The 14666-nt window shown below is 46.9% G+C and overlaps 1 protein-coding gene across 4 annotated transcripts in view; it reads right to left on the bottom strand.

Annotated features, from left to right (window-relative positions):
- Nucleotides 1-289: 289 nt before the first annotated feature.
- Nucleotides 290-14666, bottom strand: part of KHDRBS3 (KH RNA binding domain containing, signal transduction associated 3) — a 188142-nt gene continuing 173765 nt past the window's right edge. For 3 of the 4 annotated variants that reach the window (XM_058699162.1, XM_058699163.1, XM_058699161.1), the window contains exons 8-9: nucleotides 11706-11764; nucleotides 8956-9586 (exon numbers count right to left, since the gene is read on the bottom strand). In XM_058699162.1, the coding sequence (XP_058555145.1) occupies nucleotides 9495-9586; nucleotides 11706-11764 (151 nt within the window). In that variant the 3' untranslated portion in view covers nucleotides 8956-9494. Of the gene's footprint in view, nucleotides 557-7946; nucleotides 8006-8955; nucleotides 9587-11705; nucleotides 11765-14666 lie in introns of those variants that run through there. The other variant, XR_009253552.1, reaches the window with a different exon arrangement.

Raw genomic sequence — 14666 nt, 5'->3', positions numbered from 1 at the left:
AAGAAAAGAGAACGAACAGAATAATCCTGTCCACAGGGATCAGGACCTTTACGCTCCGTAACAAACTACAAGAGAGGCATGAAAATCAGCTTTCCTTTCTGGCAGGACACGCCCACGTTTAGTGCTCCATCACGGAGACAGAGACATCGTTTTCGAATCTGGAATATGTGTAGAATCCTGACCTCTGGCAGCGAGGGGCAGCCATACAGGGTTCTCTAGTGTGCACAATCTAGAGCTTCCTGAAATAACAACACTTTGTTTTTCTAGTTTATTTTCAAGTGGACGAGACTGAAACGGACAGCCTTTATTAAGTGATACACAGATCATTCGTTCGTTGTTGGGAGACCACAAAATAAGACGGGATTTTCCTTCCCTTTTTTAAAACAGGCTTTCCAAATTAAAAAAGCATACCATTTTATAAAAACATTTCACAGGACATAAAATTGTGAAACAAAAAATTAAGACGATTTTCAAGCTCCCAAGTGAATTCATTTACTGACTAGGCACGTTGGTGAGTTGACAATTCGTAAGCAGTCCACAACTTGAAGGAAAGTCCCTGAAAGAGAGGAAAATGAAATATATTTGTGAACATCAAGAAACTAATAATTATCTACGCTCTGCTGGGGGTGGTGGGATTTAGGCAGAGGAAGCAGGCAAGCTGAAACTTTGGAGAAATAAGGATGTTAATGGAAGATGAGGCAAAACAAAATAACAGAAATTTAAGAACATAAAATATTTGTGTTTAGTAAGGCAGATGAATGGTTAACTAGTATGGTGAGAATCAAAATACTCTCCAACGCGGCATTTATGGGTCTGATTTCAGAATGGCAATGCCTTGTTTTACATGGAACTCTAATACCAAAATGTGACACGGGTCCCCACAGGAACACACTGACGGGACAGTCCTTGACTTCGTGTCATCTGAGATGAGACCCAACTTTCAGAAATATTTACAAGTTTTTCATTAACGCCAAAGAATATATTTTGATGTGCTATATATTACACAACCATGATATCAAACAAACCCAGTGGCAATCGAGAGGGAACGAAAGCCACCCAATCACAACGGAGAAGTGGCCGTCACTCTACTCCACAGCTCTGATCACACACGTCTGGCCCCAGGGACCCGTCACCACCACACTGTTTGCTCTTGGTGCCCTATGACCTGGTCCTTCCCAGCGCTCCAGCATCCCCCATTGCTCTGCCGGCTCGGGCACCTGCTCACGTGCCCACGTGCCCACGTGGGGTCACCAACGTCCGCCTTCCCGCCTGCACCAGCCCGTTAACACCCGGCATTCTTCTCCCTGCTTCGAGATCTCAACTGAGCTCTAGAAAGCTCCATGCAGGTGTCCCCTTCTCTGTGGAACCTCTGCCTCCTCGCCCTCCCTCACAGAGCTCACCACCGCTTCCTCTGCACGGCCTCTGCCTTCGCAGAGCCTGTTATTACTGCGTGGGGCCAGGGACGGTGAGCCACAAGGGCCACCCGCACGTGCTACGACTGACCAGGGCAAACCGGATTTGAAGGCTAATGCTGCACAAGGTAAACATCGAAGGCAGTAGGTCTATCGGCTGGGGTGTGGTCTGGTTGATCAGTATTTCCTGAACCGAGTGCCAGCAGCCAGTACTCTTAGAGCGAATGGAAAAAAGGGTTCTTTTGGCAAAAAGGGAGAGGGAAGATCCCGACGTACTGTCAGGATCTGGGAAAGGAGGGAACAGGGAAAGGTGGGCGAGGACACTTCAAGGTACCCTCGTGGGCCCCCCAGACCGCGGGCGGCCCTCGGAGCCAATCTGCTCAGGCTGGGCAGAGGGAGGAGGCCCACAGCCTCACTTGTCTGCACAGGGATCCAACCCACGGCATGCCAGTCGCCATGCTGGGCGTCAGAGACCCTTTCAAACCCATTTTGAGGACACTTCAAGGTACCCTCGTGGGCCCCCCAGACCGCGGGCGGCCCTCGGAGCCAATCTGCTCAGGCTGGGCAGAGGGAGGAGGCCCACAGCCTCACTTGTCTGCACAGGGATCCAACCCACGGCATACCAGTCGCCATGCTGGGCGTCAGAGACCCTTTCAAACCCATTTTGAGGACACTTCAAGGTACCCTCGTGGGCCCCCCAGACCGCGGGCGGCCCTCGGAGCCAATCTGCTCAGGCTGGGCAGAGGGAGGAGGCCCACAGCCTCACTTGTCTGCACAGGGATCCAACCCACGGCATGCCAGTCGCCATGCTGGGCGTCAGAGACCCTTTCAAACCCATTTTGAGTAGAGGAGTTTTCCGTGCTAACGGCTGTATACGGTAAGAACGCACGTGGCAGTCGGAGTTCAAGTTTCCCCCGGAAAAGCATAATCAGGGACACCATTACGTCCGTAGAGAACCACGCAGTAATATTCCTAAAATATGCAAAGACTTAACGCACCCGGCTCAGAAATTCACTCTCAAAGACGTATACAAACGTGCACGATAACAGAGATGCAGGGCTCTGCTTTCTAGCACTGTCTTTAGTGGGCGTAAAATACGGGAGGTGAACTGCACGTCTGTCAATACTTGTTTAAATTAGAATAGTTAGTTCATACATACACCATTCAGCCAATGGAGAGAAAAAGGCAGCTTTACAGTATAAATGACAGAAAATGAATTCTAAGCTATACTCTAAAGTGTATAGGGAGTGTATGAGGGAGGTAGAAAACAGCATACTGTTCTGTATGTAAAAAAGCAACAATTAGAAAAGAAACCTATGCTTTGCTTACGCACAGACTATCTCTGGAAAAATGGACAAATACACAAAAAACCAGGCAAACGGGTGGGTGTTTGGGGTATGGGTGGGAAAGAAGATCAACTTTGCATTTTATCCTTCGGAATTTTAGATTTTGTACCAAGCACATGGAATACCTATTAAATATACAGGACATATTTTGGTTTCCCGACTTCGCATTTCCCACTGAAAAAGCCAGTGGTCACAGGAGTTACTTAATCTCGTTTTCACCGAGAAAGCAAACTCTTAAGAGTGCCAAGCGCTCAGTGCTGGTGTTTGAAAATGCACAGGATTGTCCGCTCCCCCCACTCACTCGCTCGCTCCTTGTGGAGCATGTCAGCGGCCCCTGCTGTGTGCCAGGGACCACGCTGGCACCTGGATGAACAAGTCAAACAAGACATGCCTCCGTGTTTGCGGGAAGACAGACGCATCAACAAACAGGACAGAGACCCAGCTCTGGGAGCCCCGCTCACGTCACAAGGGCTTCTGCGCCTGCTCACTTAGTCCGTCTCCCCTTTTAGTGGCCTGTCAGGTACGAGGGACCTTCTGAGGTAGCAGACAGGGGACGTAAGGCCTGGATCTTGCCAGGAGTGGTCAAAAGATACTTTTATGTATCTAGATCTACATCTGAATGATGTAGATGATTAAAACCTGTTTAGGGGCACCTGGGTGGCTCAGTCAGTTAAGCGTCCCACTTCGGCTCAGGTCATGATCTCGCAGTTCATGAGTTCGAGCCCCGTGTTGGGCTCTGGGCTGACAGCTCGGAGCCTGCAGCCTGCTTCGGCTTCTGTGTCTCCCTCTCTCTCTGCCCTTCCTCTGCTTCACTCGGTCTCTCTGTCTCTCTCAAAAATAAACATTAAACAAAATATATTTTTTAAACCTGTTAAATTCTCTGCAAATGGAAGGGTGACTGACTCCACCCGGTGAGACCAAGGACATCCTGTCCGGTCTCCCGTGCTGTGGAGACACTGTGCCGCCTCAATTCATCAGGTTCGCTCGTGTATCTGACTGCTTGTTCACCTGCCACTTCGTGGGCACAAGCCATGGTCCATACACGAAAGATGTTTCTATGCCGGTTGGAGGGTGGGTGGAAAGGAAAGTGAACAGCCCCTCGAGGGACACTGTTTTGCAGAATTCGGGCAGCTACAAGGGTTCTCCGCAGGGATCCCACACCCAGGCCTGATGTGGCGACCGTGTGCCAAGGAGGCTTCCCCGGCAAGGCCAAGCTTCACGGTTCACTTCAAAGTTGGACAGACCCTAACGACTAGCTGTGCCAAGAGCTGGGTGAGAGGGAGGGGCGAGGAAATGTGACTCGGGCAGAGGAGGACAGGAAAGCACTGTGAGGGATGTTCAGTAGCAAGGCTGGAGCAGGGCGGGGCGGGGCGGGGCGGGGTGGGGCGGGGTGGAGAGCAGTGCTGGAGCAGGGCAGGGAGGGGTAGAGAGCCTGCTGGAGCAGCCCGGAGGCAGGACCAAGATGGGGCCGGGCTTTGTGTTCAGAGCCAGGGATCTGAGCTTTACCCTGAAAGCCACGGGAGCCACTGAGGGGCTCATCACACAAAGATCTGAAAAACAACTTCAGGACTAGGTGCTCATCACTGAAACAGAATCCCACTGAGAATCTAATCAGTTGGATTAGACAAGAGGAGGACGCAAGTCAGACTGGGAAATGTCCTACAACCCATCTCAGAGATGGAAACAGAATCAAGACAAGGTAGATTTTGTTATTTCAAACACAATGATGGTTTTATTTTTCCCTTTCTATCTGTATAAGACATTGACGGATATAAGCAGTAGACATTATTTGCATAGAAAGTAACAAACTTTGTTATTTATATTCATGACCTAAATCGTATCAAGTGGCTTACGTTTTGGTTACTTAGATCTGATTACATTTTTATTTTTTTCTCCAAATCATTCGGTTTAGACTCTGGGATTCGTGTCTCTGTACACACCGGCCAGAGCAGAGTCACTGTCTAATTGTGAGTGAAACCAATGAGCTAGACTGTCTGAATTGTAATACTATTGACACGAGCGGGTGTTTTGTTTGCTCTCTGCTAACTCCTCCTAACCACCCCTGACACTGTGTGTTAGGAATCCTACTGATCCCCCGACCACTCTTCCCTATTCATGGTCTTCCTGATAAGCCCTTACTCTGCGGAGAGGAGGTCGAGGATGAAAGGTAGGGCCCTGTGTTTAAGACAATGTGTCCGGATATCGGATCGACAGCCCGTGCAAACAGTTTCCTACAAAGCTCTTGCTGGAACTGAGATGCCCAAGGCACTTTCTCCGCCTCGGGGGCTGGAGTAGGGCAAGTTTGGAGATGAGGAGGATATTATTACTGAAAATGGGGTCAGCGTGTCTAAGCTTCTTAGCAGGAACCACGAGGCCCTTCACCACGCGTCTCGTGCCTACCCAGACGGCATCGCCTGCTGCTTTCTCTGATTGCCCGACATAACTGATTGCCTAGATAATCGTGCTTTTTCATAGCTCCGAGTACTTACATAAGGCAACAAGCAAGAGCAAATACTTATGTTAGTGCCGCGCACGTTTCTTGTCCTTATACAGCGACACTGAGGTGGGTGTCTCATTACTGTGCCATTTTATGGGTGGGGAAACTGCCACTGCAGCTGTAGTCGAGAGAGGTTTAGTAACCTAACCAAGGTCATAAAGCCGGTAGATGACGGAGCTGGCACCGGAGTGCTTCCAAGAACCCCTTCCCCCATGTGGTCAGGTTCTCTGTTCCTGGTGCTAATTCCCCTGCTGGCACCCGCCCCACCTCCACCCACCCACCTAACAGGAGCGTCTCTCTTCCACGCGCCTGCCTCTGTCCTACCGACACCCTCCTCGACCATCTCCCCCGTAGGCTGTTGCGTCTTTGGGGACGGGACGATGTCCCACAGCACAGTGTCTGCAGCACAGCAGAGGTTGGGTCAGTGGACCTGAATGAATACTGATAGCGGATCAACAAGGCGTCTCCTGAATATAAGAAGATTCAGAGCCTAAACGCAGTCAAGGAAATTTCCCAGGAGGGAATCTGGGGCAGAGGTGGAAGAGAGCCAGAGCGGGGAGTACTTCTCAATCACATCGAACTAATGCTCAGTGTTGTGGGAGTCACTTCCAGGGACACAAGGTAACATAAAGAGTAGCCCCTGCTCTTAAACGGCCTTTAGTCCAACGGGGGAGTCAGTGCTCGTCCAGAGGAGCGACAGTGTGATGGCCACCAACAACACAGACTCTGGACAGGACGCGACGGTTCAACTTTGGCTCTATGCGTTGCAGGGTGTGTGAGTTGATGTGAGTGATTTCACCCCTAGAAGCTTAAGTGTCTTCCTTTGTAAAAAGGGGAGGACACTCACCTTCTTAGAGCTTTAAGGATTCAGTGAAATCACTTACTGAGAGTGATAAGCTATTATCACTATTGTGGTCGCAATAGCAACTTGTAGCCAATCTAAGTCCTGTGACATCAACGCTGAAACGAAGAGTACCAACCGGATTCAGAGAGGGCCGAGGGATGGTGGCCACAGAAGGGAGGGCACCAGGCCACGTCCCGGAGAACGGGCCTGGTTTCCGTGGGCGAAGGAGCGGGGGCCAGCATGTATGGTTATAGTCCACCCCTTCCATCGCCCTCCAAATTACTTCAGAGGAACAGGGAGAGATAAGGCTTGGCAGGTACATGCCAAGTACAGGAAGCCCTTGAGGCCAAGCAGGAAGTTTCTTGTCCGATAGCATTCCTGGTGGTTCCAGACCTTTCTGGCTCACAATCCCTTTTTACAGTCCAGGGGAGCTATGGGTTCTTTAAAAAAATGAAAATAAACATAACATCGAACAATAATTCCTAAGACTTAGCTCTGAAGAGGGGGTAAGCCTGGGGGTTTACCCTCTGGGGACCGATCTTTAATCCCTCACTTAATAAACCTACATTTATTATTCAGTGTGCTAATCCCCCCTCCAAAATTACTTAATATGGAAGGGAAGTAGTGACAACCTTCAGTGTAACACTACACATTGAAAAAAAATTCCCTTTTCGTGCAAGAAAAGACTCTCCCCACCCCTCAGAAACCCAAACCCCAAAACCTTATTTTGGTCCATGAGACTAAAAAGAACTATTCTCCTCCTAACAGTAATTTGATTTCAGGCTAATTTTGGCCAGTGGAGGGGAAAAACGCTCAGCTATTTCCAATACTGATTAAATATGTGTATTCCACTTCACGTTACTGTATGACTTTCCAGGTTACAAAACACCCTTTAACATTCGCTCACTTAATTCTTAGTAACAACTATATGAGATAAGCGTCACTCTCATTGAGCTGCTGTCCCAAGGTACACAGGAAGGGGCAGAGCTCAGATACAAATACTTTTAAAAACATAAGACTCTCTGGGAATGTAAGAGCTTAAGTAGCAGTGTTTCTGATGGTTCAGAAAAACACAAGAATATGGTGAGACCAAAACTAACGATACATTTCCCTCACAGATCCCCAAATTTTTAAAAGAATTATGCGATTTCATAAAACATACTTTATAGTACTTATTTATAAAATAGTTTGTTTTGCAACATCAGAAAGGAAAATCACACACACAGAATCATACTTTCAGAAGCCCTAGGATACGTATTGTCAAAAATCTGCAGCCTATCAGTGTAATTTTTTGCCTGTAAATATATAGAGAGAACACAGTTTTGTTTTGTTTTTTTTTCTTCAAATCAGGCTCGACATCCAGCATGGAGCCCAACCGCAGGGCTTGAACTCACAACCTTGAGATCAAGACCTGAGCTGATGACAAGAGTCGGACGCTTAACCGACTGACCCACCCAGGTGTCCTGCCACACAGTCCGTTTTTAGAAAATAACACTGGGATCATATTATACATTAGGCTTGATAAACTGCTTTTTTTCCCTTAATAGTTTGGAAATTTTTTCATATGGTTGACTAAACGTATTTTTTTACCGAAGAAAGTAATCCAGATATTCATAAATAGTGGGACGACCGGTGTCTCTGCCTTGTGCATCACAACCAAAGCTGACTGCGTCTGACTTGTTTACGTTCAGGAAGCTTCTTTGCTGACTGGAGGAGTTAATTCGCGGTAATCACTAGTGCTGGTAATAGGAACCAGCATGGGATATCTTCCATGTGACTTTAGATAAGCATGAAATTGTCTTCATCTCCCGCAACACATCAAAATAATTGGAACAAAAGGCACGTACCTTTGTTTGCTCCCCGGGCACAACCCGTTCCTTTGACTTCCCAAGATGGCTGACATTTCCTAACAAACAAACAAACAAACAAACAAAAAAGGCCTTTTTACTCAAAGAGAAGGAAATCTCTTAAGAAATAAAAATTAAACATTTTATATAATCTACAATTAAAAAAAAACTTAACCCAAACGATTAAAAGAATAACTTTATTAAATATTTGTCAGTTTTAAGAAGTGCCCTCAATTACTAACCAAATAACGTATTACAAACCACTAGTTATGAGGTTTTACATTTGTTTAATAGGGAATAATTGGCCCCAATTAAACTGACTGAACTAAGGCTTTTTAGATTACTAAAACAAATTAAACTTTTTAAAATGAGAATTTAGGTGATCTTAAAACCTCTCTAAAATGGATAATGAAACTTGCTAAGTTGTAATCTCCCTGGTTTTATTAGTTATATTAAGATAAATTAAGTGAGATTAAAATCTTATTTGATTTATTTACCTTTGACAATGAAGACCGTTTAAGGGTTACACATCCTCAGCCTTGGCGAGTGCGACTCAATTAGTCAAGTCAGAGTGTCTTTAAAAGCTTTGTGCTTATTGCTTCCAGCATGGAGCGAGGTGTTCATTAAGGTACCAAAATTCTCATAAAAAATCCAAAGTTGCACTAGTGAAAAAACGCTCAACAAGATGAAAACTGATCACATGTTTTTCAGAAAATCAGTATAGTTATTTTAAAACCAGTTTTTAAACAAGATTTGGTTGTGCGTAGGTTTAACGTGTCACTCACGCAGCTTGATAACCATTTGGACTCTTTAAACAGCATTTAAATCTACGGTGAGTAGAGAATGGTACATTTAATTTTATACCATTTTTTTAAGTAAGCTGTACAATGTTTAGTGTGAACCCTTTTATGACAAGCGTTGTTAAATGAACTCTTTCCCTGTTTACAACTATTTATGAAGGCCTTTTTAAATAAGCAAAACATGAAATTGTTAGCTCACACACACGAAATTTCTTTCAAAAGTTTATTTAGTATCAAGCAAGAGGAGACTTTGCTTAACACTACAGAACATTTCAAGACTTGAGTTACAAAAGAATACCACATTATTTGCACTTGTAATTGGCTTCCCTTTTTACGCATGTTGGCAAGAGAAAAAAAAAACTAGCATATGGCTGAAAGATAAAATAACTAAATTTCTATGGAAACCTTTAAAATGAAAGGTGAGGCTTATGTTAAAAGGATGGATTAACATATTTAGTAAACCTATTTTTTTGTTTAACACTAGTTAATCAAAGTTATTTTTTTTTCCTTTTGATGACCTATTTTTTTCATATACAGACTGGAAATAACAAAATTTTACATGTCTTTTTTTTTTTTTTCCTTTTTTCTGCCCAGGTTGATGTTTCAACAAAGTAGTTTTAAAGTTCCATCCATTCAGATTTTAAGCATTTTGATTTATTTAAAAAGGGATTGTTCATAGAAAAAAATTACTTTGAACAGTATACAGGACTGGTGGAGATTGGCTATTTCACAACATCAGACAGTACAATCAGTATCTGCCATATGGCTGGTCTCTGTAGACGCCCTTTGCTGTCCTCGCTGAAGGTGCCTTGTGTCTTGAGTTAGTCCAGTCCTCTTGCCCTAAAATCAGTAAGACGAATCACAATTAGATCACTGCCATGGATCCCACTGGCTTCATTTTTCAGAATCTAACTTAACTCTTGAACCAACGGTAGCTGGCATATTGAAGACATATATCCCTGACGCACTAGGAAAAAACCAACGGTATTTATTTAAAAAAAAAAAAAAATCACAGACACAATGGAAAATGGTTGTCCCATTAACAAAACCTAACAGCATGGGAAGAAAAATGAGTTTTGTGTCTTCAATGGCAACCGACTTCGCAAGAACTTGCCTTTGGGCCACTCATTTAACCAAAGCTCACAAGCTCAAACAGCAAAGGGAACTAACTGCCTTTTGCTAAACGTCAAGATACTTCTGAATGGGAAAGAGAATGGGAAGAGGATCACTTAAACTTCTTTCTTTCTTTCTTTCTAATGTTTATTTTTGAGACTGAGAGGCAGAGTGCAAGTGGGGGAGGGGCAGAGAGAGAGGGAGACACAGAACCCGAAGCGGGCTCTGGGCTCCGAGCCATCAGCACAGGGCCCGACGCGGGGCTCCGACCCACGAACCGCGAGATCGTGACCTGAGCCGAGTCGGATGCTCAACCTACTGAGCCACCCAGGCGCCCCCACTGAGATTTCTTTCAACAGCAAAAACATAGAAAACGCAGATAAAAATGTGTGCAGGCAAAAGGAGACAAACACAAAGAGCAACGCGGGGATGGGGAGGGAAAGAGAATCGCCGACACCATGGCTCCCGGGCCCTTCCACGGAGAGTTCAGTGAAGGACAGTTGTGTTGGGTGGAATGCGAACGTCCCGACAATTCTTCCTGGATACGAAACACACCTAGTGACGGAATGTTCGTTGTCAGGCATCATATCAGTGCCTCCATCCCAGACACGGGTCTGGAGTAACAAGAGGCATCCGTCATCTAGACCTCCTGAAACTAAACAGCCGTTCAACCCCAGCACTTTCACCCAGTCGTCACAAGTCTCTGCCAGCAAATGGTTAACGTCTCTGCGGCAACGTACAGCAAGTGAAAAGCCATGTGTCCACTGAGACCAATTTAAAAAGGCTGTGAAGGAAAAACACTTAAAATGACCTCTTCTTTTGATACAAACATGCAATCAACGTCACTCCCTCAAGCTAACTTGCATCAATTTAAGCGGACAGCATCCAGCAAAACCAAGGTATTTCTCTTAAGTGTTTGTTACAAATAACAAAAAAAAAAAAAAAAAAAAAAAAAATCCAAGGTGAGGTCATCACAGCTTGGGGGCAGGTGATATAACAAAATGCACTTCAAAAGGAACACCGGAAAATGGTTTTTCAGTTATGTTCAGAGAAATGTCAGAACATCCATTAACCAGAATCCTGATTCGCTTGCGCTGAGTACCGGGCATTTTATCAGAGCTTTGCAACTGATTGAAGCTTCCTGTTCTCTGATCTCTTTGCCCTCCGGCAAAGGAGCTTCTTACCATCATTATGTTGCTGCCGCCAATTCTTTTAATTAAACCTGTCCTCCTCCCGCACACTGAGACTTGGGACGCGGATTCTCCTGCATCTCTACCAGCTCCCACTGAATTCAGACGGGTTTAGCTGTCTCCCCGCAAGCTGGAGAGAGGGCCTGACGTCCTGTCCCTGGCTCAGTGCTTTGGGAACCTTTGTGGAAGGACTCCCACAGGGATGTTTTCAGAGCATTTGCGATCGGAGAGGAATTAAAATATGAAGATGGGGGTGGGAGAATCGTTTTAGAGCTGCAGACTCAATGACTTCATTTTCCTTTACTGTCAAGAAGCGAAGACACTTCAAAAAGCGCCACGCTTTCAAGTGTCTGCAGTTTGGCAAACGATTCCATAATTGAGAAAATCAGCACATGGCAATCAACCCAAACAGAAAATCTAAGTTGAGGATGTGAATCTATGCAATCTTCTGTGAGTATTTGGTCCTCTTTAAATATTAAATTTAAATCTTAAAGGAGCTTCTGAAAATAGCTAGATATGTGCAGACGAACGGAGAGGAAGCTGCTGTTTCGGTCAAAACGTCTTTATGAGGTACGTTCTCCTCCGTTAAGATCTTGAAGGTGTTTCTGGGACCATCCCCCCGCTCTGCTTCCGGTTCACTCTGGCCAGGTACTCACCGTAGGAATCGTACGTCTCTTCACTGAGTCCATGTCCGTAATCATAGTAATCAGCACCACTGCAATGAACAAAACACGCAAGAAATAAAAACGTAAACAAAGATGAAAACGCAGGAGAAAATGACTTGGCTGTGAGTCTGAATCACATTCAGCGAAGTATTCTAAAACAGTTACCAAAGGTTTCCAACTTTAATGCCTCATAACTGTGTTTGACACTTGAGCCACAGCAAGTGGCCAGTGAGCACGGAGTGAGCACGGAGTGAGCGCGCCTCTTGCGCGTGACGGATACCAGACCGTCCTGGAGGAAGAGTCTGCAGAGACCGCGGGCGGGTCGCGGACAAGTGCAGCTGCCCCGAGCCAGGTGCCTCGCGGGTGCGGAGGGAGGAAAACCACGGGTTCTGTCCACCAGAAGGCAAGGACCTTCCTTCCTCTCTAGCTCCAACCTCCCAGAAAGCCCGATGCTGTGTGACCTGTGGGCTTTACAAGGCCTGAGACTCCAGGTTTCGTCTCCCCAGGACTATGCCGTCACTGTCAGGAAGTGGCTACCGATCAGGAGGCCGGCACGATGACCCTGTCGTGACAGGAGAGCAGGAGGGCTCCCTGCCATCCGGTGACGGCAGCCTCACCACGTGTGTGAGGATGAGGCCGAGCATCTTTTCAAAGCACAGGCGCGTCTGCGTTCTCACGTAGAGCGTCCTTGAGAAAGCGGGGGTCGGAGGGAGCCCGTCACCAGGGCCATTCTGCTGCAGACGATGTAAAGGAGGCTACACGTACACAACATATTTCAATCAGGCGTAATTTTTTATAGGAACAGACCTATGGAAAAATCTAGATTACTAACCCACGGCAGATATAAGCAGTTTATGACGCTATTTTGAGGATCCAAGGGGGAGCTCCCACTCACCCTCTCAGGCTGTCCGCTTTCCCACTCTACTTAATTTTGTAGGGAAACAATCGTCCTGAATTTGTTATCCTGGATTGTCATGGAAATAAACATTCTCATTATTCCAACCCCATGCAATCAAGTAAGAAGTTCTAATCAAAATGGAAAATGATCAGCTCAGTTGCTTAACACCTTAAGAAGTTGCAAGATGAATAATAAACTCCATGCTGTGAGTGTTGCCGAATGCCAGCTGCCGAGATCCCGCGGAGTCCTCACGGCAGCCCCCGAGGTGAGTACGAGTGTCATACCCATTTTATAGCTAAGGATGCTGCAGATCTGAAAGCCAGGGCGCCGGCCTCAAGTCTCACAGAGAACAGACAGGTGACACGCTCGTTGGTCAAACCCACACCTGGCTCTCCTCCCCACGCTTCACTGTCAGGTGAGCACTACCAGAGACTCATCGGCTCCCACGGCCGCAGCACAGCACGGCGATCCTAGGAGGAAGGGGTAAGCACGAGGGGGGGGGGCGGCGGCGCCCCTTTTTGCCTCAAGCGTGTGGGTAAGGGCCTTCACCTCTGCTCCGCCTTCTGCTAGAAATGTTCTTCTTTCCTCTCCTTCCAAGCTACCTGCTACTCAGTCTTTAGCCACAATGTTACTTCCTTGGGGAACTTTCCCAATCTCCCAGAGTCAGCGTGGCTCCCCAGAGCAGCCCTGTCCTTGCTTCTTCCCCACCCCCGCCCCCCAGCACAGCCCCACTCTACACGAACGGAGTCCACGGAGGAGGTGCGCCCCCACCATCGGCTGCGTCGTGGTGGCTTCCTGGACAACGTTAATGCTCGAGCAGCTCTGAGTACCCGAGGGGGGAAGCCAAGGAAGGGGTAGGGAGAGGGAACAGAGAGGAGATGGCGGCAAGGGCCTTGCAGGCGGGGGAACAGCACACACGAGGCACGGATGCAAGAAACAGGCTTCAAAATTTGAGTCTACAAGTACTTCCATCAGGGTCAAGAAGCACTGACCAAATGCCGAGCCTAGAATATTCCTCAGTATAAAATGCCTCCGCCATGTGCAAAATATAGGTCAGATCTTGTTCTCCTGGCTTACTCACATCCTCACGAGCTAATTAAACACAGTGTCCCATACTGGTGATGACGGGAGCCTGCTGGCATGGAGATGGAACGTACGCTCTCTGGAATGTTCTGTGTTAAGCCCCATGGTTTTTTCAAGCATTGCCCAGGAACAGGGCAGTCGCTCTTACAGCTGACCTATTATATACCAAGTGGCGATGTGTAATTTTTCTGAGGACTCGCGTGTGGCTACAGAGTTTTAAAAAAAGGTCTTCAGATGGGAGAACTGGCACTCCGCGAGGGCGTGGCGTGGGAGGAAGGGCCTCTGATGAGTGAGACGCGGGCTGCACTGACCGCCTCTCTGCAGACATGATCTCACTGAACCTTCACAGAGTCGCCATCCTTGACCATGAAGCAGCTGAGGCACAGTGACGCTGAGCCACCAGGTCACACAGCTCAGAAGGGACAGCACCTACACTCGAAGCTCAGGTGCCAACGTCACCACGTGCTGAAGACCTATGCCAGGGGCGGGCTGTGCGGTTCACCCAGACCTGCCCCGCTCCCTCCCCGAACGTCTCACTTGCCCCTCTGGGGTTTCCGTGACCCCTCCTTGCACCCGGAAATGTAAGTCAGGGTCCACGTGAAACTCACTGCCGTGTGATCGTGATGAATTACAACTGCTTTACTTGTCTGTCTGGCCTCAAATTCCCTCCCTCCCTTTCAACAGTTGCAATTTTCCTTCAGGGCAGCACACAGATCTACCGGGAGAGGGAAAGAAACAAGAGGGACTGGCTAAAAAAACATCAAAGAAACATTCACATTAAAAAAAAAAATCCAGCAGAAACAAGAATGAAAGAAACAATATTGCTTTCCTCCCTCTTAAGGTTTTATAGCTTTAAATAGGAGAATTGCTTAAGTAGAATACTCTTTTTCATCTTGAGGACAGAAATTCAGAAAGGAACGCCCTGTTGAAATGTCAGTGTCAACGATGGGTCAAACATCTGAGTGTGAACC

The sequence above is a fragment of the Neofelis nebulosa genome, chromosome 14 (assembly GCF_028018385.1).
Source record: "Neofelis nebulosa isolate mNeoNeb1 chromosome 14, mNeoNeb1.pri, whole genome shotgun sequence".
Classification (NCBI taxonomy): Eukaryota; Metazoa; Chordata; class Mammalia; order Carnivora; family Felidae; genus Neofelis; species Neofelis nebulosa.
Note: the sequence above shows the minus strand (reverse complement) of the source record. Positions and strands in the feature narration are given on the sequence as shown.